This window comes from Tupaia chinensis, unplaced genomic scaffold (assembly GCF_000334495.1).
Source record: "Tupaia chinensis unplaced genomic scaffold, TupChi_1.0 Scaffold143757_1, whole genome shotgun sequence".
Classification (NCBI taxonomy): Eukaryota; Metazoa; Chordata; class Mammalia; order Scandentia; family Tupaiidae; genus Tupaia; species Tupaia belangeri.
Genome location: NW_006203606.1, coordinates 1 through 17688, shown reverse-complemented (window position 1 = coordinate 17688; position 17688 = coordinate 1). Strand labels below are relative to the sequence as shown.

Here is a 17688-nt window from a genome sequence, read left to right as displayed (position 1 = left end):
ATTACGCCATCTGCTGGTCTTCCTAAATGTTTCTTTAGTCTATTTTTTTTTTTTCCAGATAATGGATTGTTCAGATTAGCTTTGAAAGAAGGGGCCTTGCTGCTTCAGCTGTTGGGAATGCTATCTGCAGACACTCTGCAGCTGTCAGCTTCTTCAAAGTCTGTCTCAGCTGCCAAGCACACCTTGCCCAAGTGCACACCCTTCCTGAGACTGCCTGAATTCCATAGTTATTTGTGGTAGAACTATGACCGAAGCTTTATAGTTCTACTTTTGCCTTTGCCAATCTTATTTTCTTTTGCAGAGAAAAGACTAGGGTGAGGTGAGATGATGAACAAAATGTCAAAATTATAGAGGATGAGGAGACTTCTTTCCACAGGTATTAGTGCTTAACACAGAGCCTCCATGCTGAATTCTGTTTAGGTGGATGATGAAAATAAGTGCCAACCTTTAAGAATCTAGAAGATGCAGGGGTATTGGTTCTTACCAAGTCTTTATTTAACTCACCAGTAGAGCCCTTTCAAAAGCTGGAATGATCCTTAAAGAGGAGAGCAAGTGCCTGTAAACTCAATCAAGACGTAATCCCAATTGCAGCAGCTGTGCCAAACGTGGTGTTTTTGCGAGGGAGATCAATGTTCCTCAGGTACAACATACAGTGATTAATATGGTAAATGCAGCCATTATATTCCAGTGAGAGATTAGGAAGATCTCATTTACATGGGAAAGGCAATTAGACACATTTACAATTTTCCTCTAGAACTGCATTAACTCACCTGCTTTCTGGACCACTTGGACAACCAGCAGAACATTGCACTGATCCACTACATCGATGCCGTTGTGTTAATTAGGCCAGACAAGCAAGACGTTAATATACTCCTTGGTAAGACACATGCTCCAGAAAATGGGACAAAGAATCAGGGACCTTCACATTATTAAAAATTTCAGGGCTTCTATAGGCAGGGCATGCCACAAAAGCCACTCCAAAATGAAAGACAAAAGATCTTATCTTGTACTTCTCTCTAGAAAGAAGAAAGCTCAAAGAAGTTATCTTTTGAGTTATGGAGGTGGCATATTCCACTATTTCATCCCTGGGAGGACTACTGTGGGCTGTATGCTGGATGATGTCATTGGTTGCCAGCTTTGGTGAGACACAGAACAGTAAAGAGCTCTACTTTAGGTCTAGATTTGGTATACGTAGCTAAACTGCTTGAGTCGTACAACCTGGCAGATGCTATGGTATTAGAGATGTCGATAGTGGGTAATGATGACCTGTAGTGCTTCTGACAACCCCAAGTTAGAGAATCACATGCAAGTCCTATAGGTTTTGTAGCAAAGCCATGAAATCTGTCTTTTGAAAAACAACTCATGACGTGCCCTGGTAAATATGGAGACTTGACCATGGGATAACAATCGACTGATCATGTATCTACGAATGCACATTATTAATTGGAGTCTGTTAGATCTGTTAGATGGTAAAGTTGGTTGAGCCCACAGCAGCCTATCATAATATGGAACTGTTCTATCTACTCTTGAGCATGAGCAATATCAGAAGTCACTGCTTGAGCAGAGAGCCAACTGCCCCATGTTATCTACCAAAGTTGGATCAGTGCTTACACGGAAGCTTACACCTTTGATCAGATGGCAGTGAGAAACCTGGGCTTGGATTCTGAATGAGTCAGCTGAGTATTGAGTGCAAACTGAAAATAAATGGCAACTGTCCTCTGTTAAGAAAGATGGCTTTAAAAGACAGTGGTGAGAGAAAATCCTGATAACGGGCAGAGCTTTTGGCAGTACCCTTGTTATATGGACATCTATAAGCCCATAACTGAGGCCTGCTCGACCTTAATCTTTTTTTTCCCTAGGGCCTGATCAGCCTGTCAGGTCATTCACCACTGCCCACATATCCATAGTATGCCAATCTCTGGCCTTTCTTCTTCCTCAGCAACATGACTTTTATTCATAGAAAATAGATACCCTTTGTGAAATTCATTTTGTCTAATTTAAAATAAAAAGCACCTTAAATGGTTTAACTTTCCCTTTTAAGGCACATAATTCATAACCCCAACTTTGGCAAATCTTGCTCATATAATCATAAGGAATTGCTATTGTAATAGTTAATTTCTACTCCCTTTTTTGATGCATGGATATTTTGTATATAGTCGATGAGGAGACTTCAAAGTGTTCATAGATAAATGGAATTGTAGAGGCCAGCGGGTAGTCTGGTGGTTGAGGCACTGGACTCCCACAGTGGTCAACTGTGGTTCGAGTCTCAAACCCAGTGACTTGAAACTCACACTGAGTGTGTGCATGCGTGTGTGTGTGTGTGTGTGTGTGCCCAAAATCCTGAGAGGAGAATGAAGAAGAAGGGATTGCAGTGTGGCCATTCCCTTGACAAATGAATTCTCACTTTCTGTCTCTGTCTGTCTAGTGATAGCACATGCCCTATAGCAAAAATCTCTCTCTCTCAAAAAAAAAAAAAAAAGGAAAATGGAATTATAATACAAGTTTATTTTTGTGCAAAAAATTGAAAGCCATGCATGATTTGTTTTCATAATATACATTTTTCATGGACTTTCTGGAGACTCCTTGTATTGCTGCAATAACAAGACTAAAATAATAATTGCAGAGAGATTATTAACAAATTAGACTAGTACATTAATAGTATCCATATTATATCTTTAGCATAACTAAACGCTGTATATCATTGGTCTTCTTGGCTAGCATCTCAATCTCTTATTGCTACTTGATAGCATTCTCAGGTTTTATTTTCTAAAGGATTTTAAACTTTTTTCAATAATTCTTTTAAAAAGGGATAAAACACAAGAAGTATTAATTGGAAAATTGTTTGGTTAAGCCTATCTTTCAAAAAATATAGGCCGATAAAATCCTGGATGGATGACATATATATTTGGCCATCCTTTTGTGTATCAGAAGCAAGCCAAACATTCATTCATTTAAAAAATGCAGTTCATGTTCTAATAAACTTTCAGTTACCATTTCTGAATTCTATTTTTGTAATTTCTGTCTGCGATTAACTTCAATTTAATAAATCATTTCCTTACTTTTAAAAAGAATTATTTAATTGTATTTGTTATTATTATTATTATTATTAAATTAATGCAAGAGAGACAGAGAGAGAGGGCAAGTGAGAAATCTAGCCACCAGGTCTGGGACCCAAACTGCTGTCAGCCATGTAGGATTCTAGCACCTTAACCACTATACCACCACACCACCACACCACCTGCTTGCCCAGTTAATCATTTCTTCTTTTTTTTTTGGAGAGGTTTTTGCTATAGGGCGCATGTGCTCACCAGACAGAGAGAGACATAGAGACAGAAAGCGAGAAATCACCCCCCAGGGGGGATGGTCACGCCACAAACCCTTCTCCTCCATTCTCCTCTCGGGATCTTGGGCACACACGCACACGCGCCCGGCGTGAGTTTTAAGCCACCAGGTCCGGGACGCGAACCGCGGTTGACTACATGGGAGTTCAGCAACATAGCCATTACACTAACTGCTGGTTCCCAGTTAATCATTTCTTTAAATTCAAATACTATTTTCTCCAAGATTTTCTTGTTATCGCCAAGATTTGTTTCACAGAACTATATATTCCATTAACCACCATAACAACAACGAAAATCATGTGAGGTTTCTCTTTGTTTCTGATAATAATAGTTAATAATATCATCAGTGTTTTTAAAAATATTTAAGAAGGTACTGAGCCGTAGAATTTAAAAAAATTATAATCCAAGTTATGTTTTTCAAATGAACATTTTGAAATAATGGTTATTTTGAAAATATAGAGGGTTTTAAGAAAACTGATTTTTAGTAGTGATTATATCAACGAATTTGGTAGTACTTATAAAATATAGTTTCTCAAAAGATGGTAAAACCATCATAAATGTGGAAAAACATATAGCATTATATTTTATTTTCATTTCATGTAGAAGAAAACTCCTTTGAGAGTCTAATGTTTTGTTTTTGTTGTTGTTGTTGTTGTTTTTAAAGCACCTGGATTCTTTTACAGGTTTGGAGGATTGGTGTTAAGAAAAATGCAAAAAATATACAAGTAACTGGAAGTAGTCCCTCTTTGTCATATGTTATCGAGTGGAATATATGAAACAGTGACTCTAAGGAGGGAAATATATTTCTTTAAATTAAACATTTTTAAAATCAGTGTCAAGTAAAATATAAAAGCTCTAAAGACTGTTCATAACATCCTAAACATACATACTGAGGCACCTAGTGCCATAAGTCTTATAAGTAATGAATACTTTCTTAAATTATTTTAGGTATAGTGATTTATTCATAGATGTAGACAGACACAGAGAATTTCATATGCATTTATCATAGGTGTGTATGCATTTTTTTATATTCTACAAAAACCATTTTATATTCAATATTCAAATAATTTCTGGTAATCAAAAATATTTTTCACAATTGAACTCCTTCCATTATTAAAGATAGTTCAGTACTTTTTGTATGTAAGGAATGAGGTATAGGTTGTTTTGATAGATGACTACCTTTTTTTCTAATTTTCCCCATACAATTATTATATCTTTTGGACAAACTAAGTTTAGTTGTATGCCAATTGACAATGAGATTTATATCCTCTGGATGTAAAGTATTTGAGATCCTGTTGTCTTCTCTTATTTCAGTACCAAGCGTCTTCTTTGGATTGTGGTTAATGCATTTACAGCTTTTGGTCATCTTCTGGCTTTGACTGGTGCGGTATTTTTCACTGATACATGAATTTTCCGTTCCAGTGAGACATGTAATATTTTTATGAGCAATAGAAGGAAAAAAGGTTTGAGATGACATTTTCTCAAATGATCTTGTGGGTAAATCCTGAAGATACTTGGGGAAATGTTGGCTGATTTTATATTCATAGATTAATTTTCTTGCACTTGAATTATCCAACTTTACAGAGCAAAGGTCATCTACTGTTATATTCTGATAGATATCTGTTGGACTTGGAGGTGTTTTAGATTTTTCAGAAATATGTTGAGGTAAGCTAGGTAAAGTTCCAAGTTTATTTTGTTTTAAGACTAATCCAGTACCAGGAATAAAAAGTTCTGGTTCTTCCTGCTTTGATGGATGAGTGATGTCTATGTTTGAAACAGACTGATGCCCTTGTCCATTCATTGCTGTATCTTTCCAGATTAAAGGATTATATATAGCTTGTCCATCAATAGGGCATGAATTGCATTTGTGGAATAACCAACTGTCAATACATTTTCTATGAAACTTAAAAAGAAAAGGTTATAAGTGAATCAGAACTATAATGATTTTTTTATAATCCATATTATTTATGTAAAATTTCCATTTCATAACTATGAATAGTAAAACTATTTAGCAAAAATGAAAGGCAATGATAACTTATCAAGTTTTAAGAAAATAGTTTGAAGAAATTAACAAAAATATAATTGATTTTTTGTTGGACAGATTTCCATTTTCAACATGGAAAATATGTTGTATGGGTATCACTTGCAATTTTGTTAAAAACTTATTACTTACTCAAGCTATTAATCTTGCTGTTGTCTATTTATAATTAATGAAAATTATTAAAAATAAAGTCATAACACTTAGAGTTTAAAATGGATCTTGTGATAGTAAGTTATAAAATAAATCATATTTTCAGAAATAAAATAAACAGTCATTTTAAGGGTGTCACTAAAGTTAGAAAATTATTGAAATACCTTTATTTCAGGAAAAACTTGGCTATGCACTATATAGTGGTCAAGTAGTATTAGACTTTAATAGGTTCTTACAAAATAATAATTAACTATGTCAATATAGGCATTTATATTTCATCTAAATAATCATAAAAATAAATAGCAAATTGTTAGTATTTTATAAGCATTTTCTTCTCATACATAATTAAAGTAGAGAAAAGAATCTAACTTCCAGTACCATTTAATCTTTCCTGGACAGTGGATACAAAAATAAGCCCTAATCAATGGGGATACATTCTCATAAGCAAAACTACTTTCTAAAAGTTTATGCAGTATCTCTTCTACATATGTTGGGCAATTTGAACACTTTCACCCATACTGCAACTAAAAAGTGAGAGGAGACATTTAAATTGTCACTTTATATGTGAAAACTGACTCTATAGGAAACGTCAAGCTAAAATCCTGTGGCTTTTTACCTTGTGAGTACATGGTAGCAACCTTGTATGTTGACCAAGACAAAATGCCTTTAAACAAAGTCGACACTGGTAGCCTGGAGCAAGCAGCTTACTATGTTTTGTAATCAGTAGGAGAGGTAGTGACTTTACAACATATTTTGGTGTGTAAACCTGGCTGAAAGAGAATAAGAACAGAGCTATAAATGCTCATATATTATTACAGATCTGGAACTAATCATTAGCACATGCAAATCAAACAAATCCAAGTTTTCTAGAACAAAAGGAAATGCATTGCATTTTTGTGCCAAAAGTTCTGACCTAAAGAAATGAGATATAAAGAGAATCCACTGCTTATTTGATACCATTAGGGACTGGCAAAACAGACAAAGCAAATATTTAAAATTAGAAGCTTGGTTAAAAGGTCATTTGCGTTCCAAAAATTCAGTCATTCAGAACAAAGTTTAAATATATTTGTCTTCAGAAAAGTTCACGTTTCTCATTAGTCTGTAGCATATTACCCTCATCTTGCTTCAGAAATTGCTTTTACCGAGATCTCTTATTTTCGATTTAAAAATGTCTACTGCCTGCTGCTCTCCCCACAGCTAGATATCAACAGGCTCTGATGTGTGTGTCTAGATAATAAAAAAGGCAGGACCCTGAGTGGGGTGGCTAAAAGAGAAGTGTATTTTTAGTGTTCTCCTAGGTTGTTATTCACTGTTTTGAGCTCAAGACTCTTTCCTGTTTTTATTTTAAAAATTCTTTTAGTCTCCCCCCCACCCACACACATGTAGTCAGAGAGAGAGAGAGAAATTGAGCAATCACCCTTGGCGGGGGAATGCCCATGCACAGTTTCTTCTTGTTCATTCTCCTTTTGGGTGCACACACACACACACACACACACACACACACACACCTGGCATGATTTTCAAGCTTCTGAGACTCAAACAGCAGTCAATCCAGTGCCTTAACTACCATGCCACTTTCTGTCTCCCTTTCCTTCTTTTATTCATTCTAATTTTTCTAGCTAGGATGCTCTCCTTTTCCTAATGTTCTCCATCTCAACTCCCTACTTCCAAATATTTCTTAAGTTTAGCCTTTAGTCTATAATTTATCATAATAGTAGAATGAAGTATGATACCTGGTGAGGGGAAATGAAATAGGAGAACTTTTGTGTAAGTTCATTTTATGCCCCCAAAGAGCTCTGGTTTCCAAAGGGTGTGGAGTAGCCACAGGGCTGAGCTAAATCTTCATAGGGTTTGGATAGAAAAATACATTTATGTGATTTCTATATATGTGTGTTTGTGTGTGGGGTGTGTGTGGGGGGATGCAGTGTATGTGTGTGTGTGTGTGTGTGTGTGTAGCATCATCAGAAAAGTCATGATATATGAAAAATGTTATGACTTCTGATGACCCTATATCTATTGAGAATAAGATCATTTTCATTTGTTTGATTCATTAAAATTATTTTTAAAGAATATTTCAATTTTATCCTATCTTTTTTTTTTTTGAGAGGTTTTTCGCTATAGGGCGCGTGCGCTTGCCAGCCAGACAGAGAGAGACATAGAGACAGAAAGCGAGAAATCACCCCCCGGGGGGATGGTCACGCCGCAATCCCTTCTCCTCCATTCTCCTCTCGGGATCTTGGGCACGTACGCACACGCACCCGGCGTGAGTTTTAAGCCACAGGGTCCGGGACTCGAACCGCAGTCGACTACATGGGAGTCCAGCGACATAGCCATTACGCTAACTGCTGGTCCCTATCTTGCAAAAATTGTCTTTTTTGAATATATTTTATAATGTACATAATCTTTCTTCTCTTTAAGAATTTTGCCATAGGTGCATGTATTTGCCAGAGAGACAGAGAGTCAGTGAGAGGGCAAGTGAGAAATCACACCCCCGACCCCCACCCCTGAACTTATGACCATGCCACAATCCCTTCTCCTCCATTCTCATCCTAGGGTCTTGGGCAAGCAAGCCCATGAGGCTGGTGTGAGTTTCAAGCCCTAGAACTGGGATTTGAACCACAGTCAGCCATGTGAGAGTCTAGCGCCGTAACCACCATACCTTGTACTGGCCCCCTTAAACTTTTACTAATGCACAGCATGTTTAATATTCTTAAGTGATATGGAGTGTGACTACTCAAGACCTGTCCACTAGTAAACAGCCGAATCAAAGTCCTGAAATATGACTAACTGTTCATTCTTCTTCCTCCATTGAGATGAAATAGGGGGTAAAGAGAGGAAAGGATAAAGCAGAAAAGAATTCCTTTCCCTAAAAGCTAATTATTTCAATGGCAACTCTCAAATCCTCCTATATCTTTTCTTTATATTACTTGTCAGTTTTAATTTTATATTTATTTAGATGATTATTTGGTTAATGAAGACACTACTATATGTCTGATACCTAGTACAATCTCTGGTAGAACTCATAATATTGAGTTGTCTGAAAAGTCATAATTCACTTTTGCATAGAAAAACAGAAAAAAATAACGTCACGGCTTTTTCGACGACCTTAGGTAACTTTTGAATATCTACCATGTGTTTTACCTCATTTGATACTAAAAAAAATCATGTGAATTTGGTCTTACAATTATCCCCATTTTAACTATGAGGAACATGTGACAGAAGTGAACTAACCCAGTACAGATAATGTGAGGTGCAGCTAGGATTGGATTCAGACAGGATAACTTTAGAATCTTGCTTTCCTTTCCACGTGGTAATATTACCAGATATATAGTAAATGTTCAATAAATTATTTTTTACATAAAGGAATAAATAAAATTTATTCAACTTAAAAATCATTCAGAGTCTCCAAGTCATATAAGAAATGTAAATTTTACTTAGAACCTCACCCTTGCTTTTCTTGAAAATGTGGCATCTTTTCTTCTATCTTCTTTGTAATATCTGCATATTTTACAACTGCATCTGTTTTTTTCCCTAGTAATTTCCATCTCTGGTTTCTCTTCTGTAACAGGTAAAAAGTGGGTATTATTTTGCAAATCATGAAAATTTTTATTTTGTGGATTAAAATTAGTAGGTTGCACAGCAATAACAACATGAATGATACACTCAACATTTTTAAACATACTTATTATTTTTGCCACATTAAAAATTTTACACATTTTTAGTAAGTCTCATACATTATCATTCAGCTACTATGACAGTACTTTATAAGGTAAAAATATTAATAATGATAATTGTAGATATTTTATTTTGTATAATAAGAAGGTGGTAGTATTACCAGCATTAAGAGTACTATTACGTGTATAGTTGAAAATGATCTCCTTAAAAATCCATGTTTCATTGTTGATGTAAAAGAATTTTAAGCCATATATGGTTGTCAGTGTTAATATATATTAAGATGATTTATGTTTTTTAAATAATGAATTTTCAAGTTTGATGGCTATAATTCTTGTTCTTAAGATTTATTTATAATGGCAGAAGATGTTTTTTATTGTGCCGGATTTTATAAATTACGAGTGTATCAACTGGTTTTCTTGGGCATTCCTATACAAAAGAGTTCTTAGACTGTACCCATAGCCTTATAGTTTAAAACAGCCAGATCCAATATGGAAAAACACAGTTCTAATCCTAGCCTTGGCGGCTTTCTGAGAAACATGCCATGTGCATACGTGCCCTAGTTCCTGACAGGATGGAAAAGTGGAGAAGAGGCTGCAGTGTGATCATACTCCATTGGGGAGTGTTTGTTCTGTCTGACAAGCTCAAGTGCCCTTAGGCAATTAAAAAAAAACACACACAAAGAATTCTTTGTTTTATTTTGTTTTGTTTTTTGAGAGGGATTTTTGCTATAGGATGTGTGCATTAGCTGGAGAGACAGACAGAAAGCAAGAAATCATCCCTCAGTGGGGATGGCTGTGCTGCAATCCCTTTTCCTCCATTCTCCTTTTGGAATTTTGGGCATGCATGCACATGCACTCAGCATGAGTTTCGAGCTGCTGGGTCCGGGACTTGAATAGTGGTTGGTCATGTGGGAATCCAGCGATTACTCCATATGCTGGTCTCTAGGTTTTACATTTTCATTAAAAATCAATCTACTCTATTCCAGAGTGTTTCCAGAGTGTTATCTATTCTCCTTAGACTTAACTTTACAGTAGGACAAATACGAACACTACATTACATTCAAGATGGATACTGTACCTCCCGAAATGTAAATGTGTGAGAAAGATGACAACAGCTATCAAAACATTCCTGGCATAAGTGAAATTCTATACATTCAGTGCACCTGAAAATGCAAAATATGGAAGAAAACATTCAATTACTGCGATAATTTTATAAAAAATTCTAACCATAATTTCCAGGGAATTATCCAAGCATGGCAAGACCCATCTTGAGCCACAATGTCTACTAGTTTCCTGCTGTTGTAAAAAATTACCACAAATATATCAGTTTACACAACATAAATCTATTATTTTAAACTTTATGGAATAGAATTTTGACATGAGTCACAATTGGCTAAAATCAAGAGACTGGCAGGGCTGCATTACTTTTGAAGTTTCTGGAGGAGAGTCTGTTTCCATGACCTTTTCATCTTCTGCATTTCTTATATTTCTTAGCCTAGTATGTGGCTCTAACTTCCATCTTCAAGACAAGCAATGTAGTATATCTCTGTCTTACTTGAACAGTTACGTTTCCCTCTGACTTGTCTCCCTTTTTCAGTTTTAAGAACCCCAGATAATTTAGTTAACCAGGCAATGCAGAATAACTTTTTTTTTCAATGTTACTTAATAAGAAGCCTTAATTCCTTTTATAACCTTAGTTACCTTATAATATATAACCTGATATACAGGGTCTAGGCATACATAGGACGTGCACATATTTAGAAGACCACATTATTTTGCCTAACATATCCATCTACGCCTTCCATAATGCCTTCTTAGACCTTAGCTGCTAGAGTTTCAGCCTATTAAATACTCTTGTTATTTGATTATGTAGTGTTGCTTTCCAATTGCTTTATGAATGCTAGGATTACACTTAGCAACATAATTCTTGAAAGAAGGAATTATTTTTTATTCCCTTTCTGACCTTGCAGGATGGAAAAAGGCAAATATATGTAAAGAAAAACAATAAACTATCTAAAGATCAAAACCAACCAACCAAATAAACCTGTACTTTCTACAAAAGCTCCATCTCAAGTTTATGTCATTTATAAAAAAATCACAAAAAGCAGAGGATTTGAATTGATTTGCAGCAAAATTTGCCAGATAATATTCTGAGCAGTGGTCAAATAAACTTATTCTCTTATTCAAGTTATCAAAGATGTAGAATACTATTTCTGTGAGAAATTTGGAAAATACATACTTTAGACATCTTAAATGAAGCAAATACTAATTTATTAATTATTACTATTTATATAGGGAAGCTTCTTAGTAATTAACATTAGTGGGTCAGAGCAATGGTGCAATGTATTTGATAAATCCAAGTAAGCTATGTAGAGTGAAGCATTTCTATATTTTAACATATGTTTGATATTTTTGGAATTAATCTCTTGAAAGATGAAGTAGCTATATTGTAGAACTTCAGTGAAGAAGGAAATGAAGAGGTTTCTAGTTTATCTTGTCTCTTGCTCAGCCTATTTTTGTTCTTTTTTCAATTTTTTTGTTTGTTTTGTCATTGGGCACAAGTGCTTGCTGGAGAGAGAAAGAGAGACAGAGGGAAAATGAGAAATTCCTCCTGCCCCAGTGAGGACTTTCATGCTGGAATTCCTTCTCCATTTTCCTCTTTGGACTTTGGGCACACATACACATATGCCTGGTGTAATTTTCAGGCCACTGTTTCTGGGCTTTGAACCTCAGCCATACAAGAGTACCTCCTGAAATGTAAATGTGTGAGAGACCAACCATGCCAACAGATTGGTCTCTCAATCTATTCTTCAAACTATGAAAACAGTTTTTCAGGCCAATGACTGAATGTCAGTATTTTATTTTTATCTTTCACAATTACAACCCTCATTTTATTTCTGTAACTGGATAAGTAGTCCTAACTGCATGACTGATGATTTTCTTCCACTACCCATTCTCCATTCCTTGTCTTAAGAATGTCAGTACTTTAAGGAATGGAAGGAGGACAGCATCACAAATAATGGAACTACATTTTTTAATTTATAAGAGGATTGAGATAGGGCTAAATAGCTGATAATCAAGTCCAGAGAGAAGTTATGAGAAAATATTCTCAAAAGAGTATCCAGCAGTAGGTAGGGGGCAGACAGTGGAGAGTACACTTCTTTATGGGTAATAGAAAGAATAATCTTTAGTACTCCAAGATCAGTCAGAAAGCTCAGAGTGACAGAGCAGTGTACTGTTGTGGGAAGCTGAGCACCAGTGAATATCACTGGTTTCTCAGAGATCAAATAATTACACAATGCCAAAGGCCACGATTGGCTCCCCTTCAAAACCTCACCTTCAAAACCATACTCTGATTGGCCACTTCCCATAGCAAATTGGTGAGCTTAGAATCCCTCAGATTTGCATATCTGGCACCTCATGATTGGTCCACAAAAACAACCAATCATAAACCTCCGTTTACAATCCTTCATTCAACCAATCACTGCCCACCAGCATGTCTATAACCACGATTCCTGGCCCACAATCACCAGACGACCCTGAAGAGTTGTAACACCGCATCATCTCCAGAGTCTCCGGAAGACCCTGAAGCGCTGTGACACTGTGTCATCTCCGGATGACCCTGAAGAGTTGTAACACTGCGTCATCTCCATGTTGTAACACTGTGTCATTTGTCCTGTCTCTCACTCCTTCCCTCAGGAAACCTGTTCAACCATCCCCTGGATCAGGACATACTGTCATCAGTGAAATACTTGGATGCAAGACTTGATGGTCTAAGATTATTTACTGAAGCCACACATTAACCAGTTGAAGAATATGCAACTAAGGACTGAAAATTTTACATCATGGCCTTTCAATGTCCGCATTCCCTGCAGCTGTTTCTCCCTTGTTCACATGTGTCCTCAGTGCCTAGTTCCTATCCAGTTAATATTGTTCAAATGGTGGCGTCTACTAGCAAAGATCAAGTCATTCGTTTTCCTAAAAACCTCTTTAGTCAACCTTTCTCAAACTAGTTGAACACTACCTGCTAAATATCTGTAAAAACCCTGCCCTCCTTCTTCAATTTAGAATGCAGCTTTGGAAACATCTTAAGCCAACCATTTTCCAGTAAAGATGTTTGTTAACTACTGATTTTCTTCTGTGTGACGCAGAAAACAAAGGACTAAATTCAAAGGAGAACGATGCAGTTTGATGTTGGGGTATTAAGAAAGTTTTATGGTTTTATGAGAGAACATTTGTGTATATGACATTTACATTAGGCTTATGATAATATAATTTCAGGAAAGAAAAGCAATAAAACTGATGCATCTCAGAAAAATTTTAAACAAATGCTGAAACAGTACATTTTCTTCTTAATGATTCATTAACCGAAAATTTTAATTAAGAAAATACAATTTCCAAGGCATAGCAATTAATTGATGCTTATTGTGGCTATTGTGAGAAAGCTTGAAGTTTATTCACAAAAACAGTACAAATTGTTTGCTCTAGTATCTTTTTTATATTGTTTTTATTTAGGTACAAGATAGGAAAGAATACAAAACCTGCACTCATAGTAATTTAAAATAGGTGGGAACACTAAATAACAATAAATCTGGTCAATATCCCTCTGGTTCAATCTTTGGAGTTTTTGGCAAAGACTTCACTGATGATTCAAAGAAAGTTCCTGGAGAGACATATTCAGTGAGGCTCCACACTTGGAAACTGATCTAAACCAAGCAACATATTCCAGGTCCAAGGCCCCTAGGATGACCCCATCTGACTACTGACTCAATCTAGGTTAAAGAGCAAAGCCAATAGCTTTGCAAAAGTAAAGGAAGTACAGGTTGGAGTTCATAATATACTTGACTGAGCTAATGAACAGTCCGATAAACCTAAATAAGCAGTGATCACACAGGCAAATACAGTACATGTGGGTGGAAGAAGGCAAGATAAAGGACATGAACTGGAACACTCCAAGTTTCATTTTTAAAAAAAGGCAAGAAAAAGGAATACATAGTTATAATTTTACTGGTGACACTTACTTATAACACGTCCCCTCAATTGGAAATTGTTTACAGCTGTTACAGGGAATTCCAAGATGTTTGTCTGGTCGCTCTTTCTCAGCTGCAGTCACAAGTTTGCTAGAGTTTTTAAATTCCTCCAAAATAAGTTTTAGTGGTGCAAAATCTTTCCTGCACAGAGGACATTTCAACATGGATGTGTTTGATACCATATCCTGATAATTAGCTAAGACCTTCATGCATTTTATGTGAACATTATTGCCACAGCCAAACCTATCAGAAACAAAATTCAAGTTTAGTATTTGTATACAGCAGTTTCATGTATACACATTGTGTATATTATATATTTATATAAATAAAAATTTTTAGTGCTACCATTTATATTCTCCATAAAAATAGACTCTGAACTACCTTTCCATATATATAGGTTTATTACAGGCACACAGACAAATTTAATTTGTTATCTTTAATTTAGGACATCAGAATTCCAAACATAAATTTTATCCTATCCCAATGATTTTTATATCATTGAAATATTTTTCATTTGTAAAGTAAGAATAAATATAGTCTTAATGAAATAGAAAATGTTAGCAATAATTATTCTTTAAACAAAATGCTTTACTAACAGCAGGGGTACCATTTTATTTTTCATTACAATACATGGTAGTAGCTATGGAATATCTGCTAGGACAAAGAAATTTTGGGTAAGAAGTTAATCATTTTACAATATACTATAGAAGCAGCCACATGAAAAACTACAAAGTGAATAGAAATGCTGGTGAACAATCAGAAAAAAAAGAATAAAAAATTTCAATAACAAATGGTTGCCTATTTTTTCCAATTTCAACTTTATAATGTTGTATTAGGGTGAATATGTGATTCTCAATGAACAATTTGCTTAAATGAAATTTTGAATTAGTCTAAAGAATTTTGAGAATGTGAAAAGAAATTTTTATAGTTTCTAAGTAAAATAATCTTTGCTTCCAGAAGACTCTTTTTAATGACTCTAACCATGGTGTATACTCCTGTTTATAAAACAAAAATGAAAATTACCTAACTTTAATTTCTTAAAGTGGGAAAAGAAAACCCGTGTAGTTATGTTTTCATTTTCACCCTTAAAATGTAGTTCAGGAATACTTAGACTAAGAAAAGGCCCTCTCATCAACATCTATTTTAGAAAACAAAAAACACAAGCATAAATCAGCTATAGGTAAAGTGTTCTGTTTTTTCTTATCAACATGTCTCATAATGCAATAGTTACAAGCACGCTAAATGATCATTTTTCCTAAGTGTTTTGAATCCTCCTTCCTCCAAAAAATCACCTGCAGAAGGTGACGGGAAGCTTTTTCTCTAAAAGCACCTCTTGGCAAATAGAGCAGATATCCTCTGAACCAATTTCCTTCTGTTTAATGTACCCATCTTCCTCCACGTGTGCGATTTCATCACGAGCTCCCGGTTGGGGTGTTCGTACTTGATGTATGCCCCGCAGCAAGTCACTTATTTCTCCTTCCAGAAGGCCCAACTGGAAAGCAGCTAGTAAGAAAGCACAAAGAATTAAAATTCTGTGGCAAAAGTGGAGATAGGAAGGATTATATCATAAAAGAAAGTTAGATTTTTCTTTCAAATATCATAAAGACAGTTTTAGTTAAATTATTACACTGACATTGACTAGGTCTTTGTATTCCTTTCAGAGTCAAAGGTCATGAAAAGGTCATTCACACAAAGGATAGAAATGATCTCTTTTCTTGTCACTGAAGAGTCAGTGCTAATAATGCATTTAAGGTTTTGGGGCATGCTAGTATTGATTGATGTCATAATCATGTCACACATTCTCATCTGTTCATTTGTCCATAAATTAATATTTTAACAATATATTTAAATAATTGAAATGAAGTATTAAGGTATTAACAAAAAAACCCAAAAACAAGGACGTCTTAGTAATTGCTGTAATTAATATTTATTAGATGAATTAATGAAAGAATGGATAAGAGAGAGAGAGAGACAGCTGGAGTCATCTTGCTATTTCAGTTTTGTGTCTCTATAAATGAGTATCTCAGAGGCTGTGTACTTCACAGATGCAGAACTGTATTGCCTATACTCTGATAATGTGCATTTTTTAAATTCTGAATTTTTTTCATCAATTATGTTCAAAGTGCTTAGAGTTTTGATCTAAGCATCCTAGATTCTTTATTATCTGGCCCATCCCTATGCTTCATCCCATTTTTCTCTTTCCTCTTCTTAACACACCATAATTTAAATGCTACCTGTTATTGGTCCCTTGACTTATATTAAACACTGAGAACACCATTGTTTCATTTCCATACAGAAACTGCTCCTGTCTGAGGTGGTGTGGCAGGTGGGCTGTGGGAGGGTATCATACTTTAATGAGCCTTACTTTGGGGGAGAAAAGCCACTGACGCAGAGACACAGTGACATCTGCTCTCTATAAAAGAGAAGGAGAAATAAGAATAAATGATGGTGCTTTTGGGAATAAAGATTCTCTAGAGTAGCAGAAATACTGAAGAATAAAATTCCATAAGCTGAGTATAAGTTATTTCATGTGAGATAACATGAATTGGAGCATAAAAGGAAGAAACAAATGCTTCTGAAATTAATTTGGAAAAACATAATGTGTACTACTATATAAGAATATTCTGAAAGAGGAGAACAATGTAGCTAACCTTACTTGACATATTATGTCTAATATGAACAAATTTAATAATATGGAAGAACTCAATAATAAGAAGGAAAAAAGGAACTACACAGTAGTTTTGAGCAATATTAATTGAGAAAATGAATTCAAACCAACACCAAACTCTGCTTGAATACAGCTACACATGAATGCTATATTGAAGAATAAAAATAATAGAAAACTTTAATAGAAAATGTTTCAAAAGCTATCCACCCATAGAAGAAAGATTATTTAAAAGACTGAAACAATACACATAAAAGGAAAGGAAAAGCTCACATTTAACAAAAAAAAATCATATGTGTAATAGAATTTAATGAAGTCATAGAGAAATGGCTCATAACAGACTAGGAAGACATTTGTAAAGACAGATAATCTCTATTATACTTAAAGAATTTGCAGTTTTATCCCAATAAATAGCCAAAGTACAATTCACTCAAGAAGTATGACTAGTAAACAAGGCAGTGGAAGATGTTTAATTTTATTAATGTCAAAGAAAAATGGGTTAAAATAAGAATGAAGCACAGACACTGAATAAAACCTACCAAATAAAGAATAAAATGTTTGCCTTATGTTATTTCTTTTCATATTTAAAAAGTTATTGAGCATTTTTTGATCTTTTATAAAGGAATGTCAAATGCGCAGGAGAATGGAAACTATTTTTTAATGTACTAAGAATGAATAGATTACTATAAGCTTTGCATTTGACAGTTTTCCTACTTTGTATGTCTTTATCTTTTATTCTAAAACTATAAGAATATTCCTAACATGTCACCATATGTCTATGTATCTT

General features: G+C 35.0%; 1 protein-coding gene across 1 annotated transcript; it reads right to left on the bottom strand.

Annotated features, from left to right (window-relative positions):
• Positions 1 to 4431: 4431 nt before the first annotated feature.
• On the bottom strand, positions 4432 to 15739 carry ZSWIM2 (zinc finger SWIM-type containing 2; the record flags this gene model as incomplete). The annotated part of the gene is made up of 6 exons (XM_006164903.1): positions 4432 to 5244; positions 6149 to 6302; positions 8979 to 9091; positions 10285 to 10369; positions 14228 to 14479; positions 15529 to 15739. Coding segments are annotated over 6 exons (1628 nt in total), but the record flags the coding sequence as incomplete, so codon positions are not given.
• Between the last annotated feature and the right edge of the window lie 1949 nt (positions 15740 to 17688).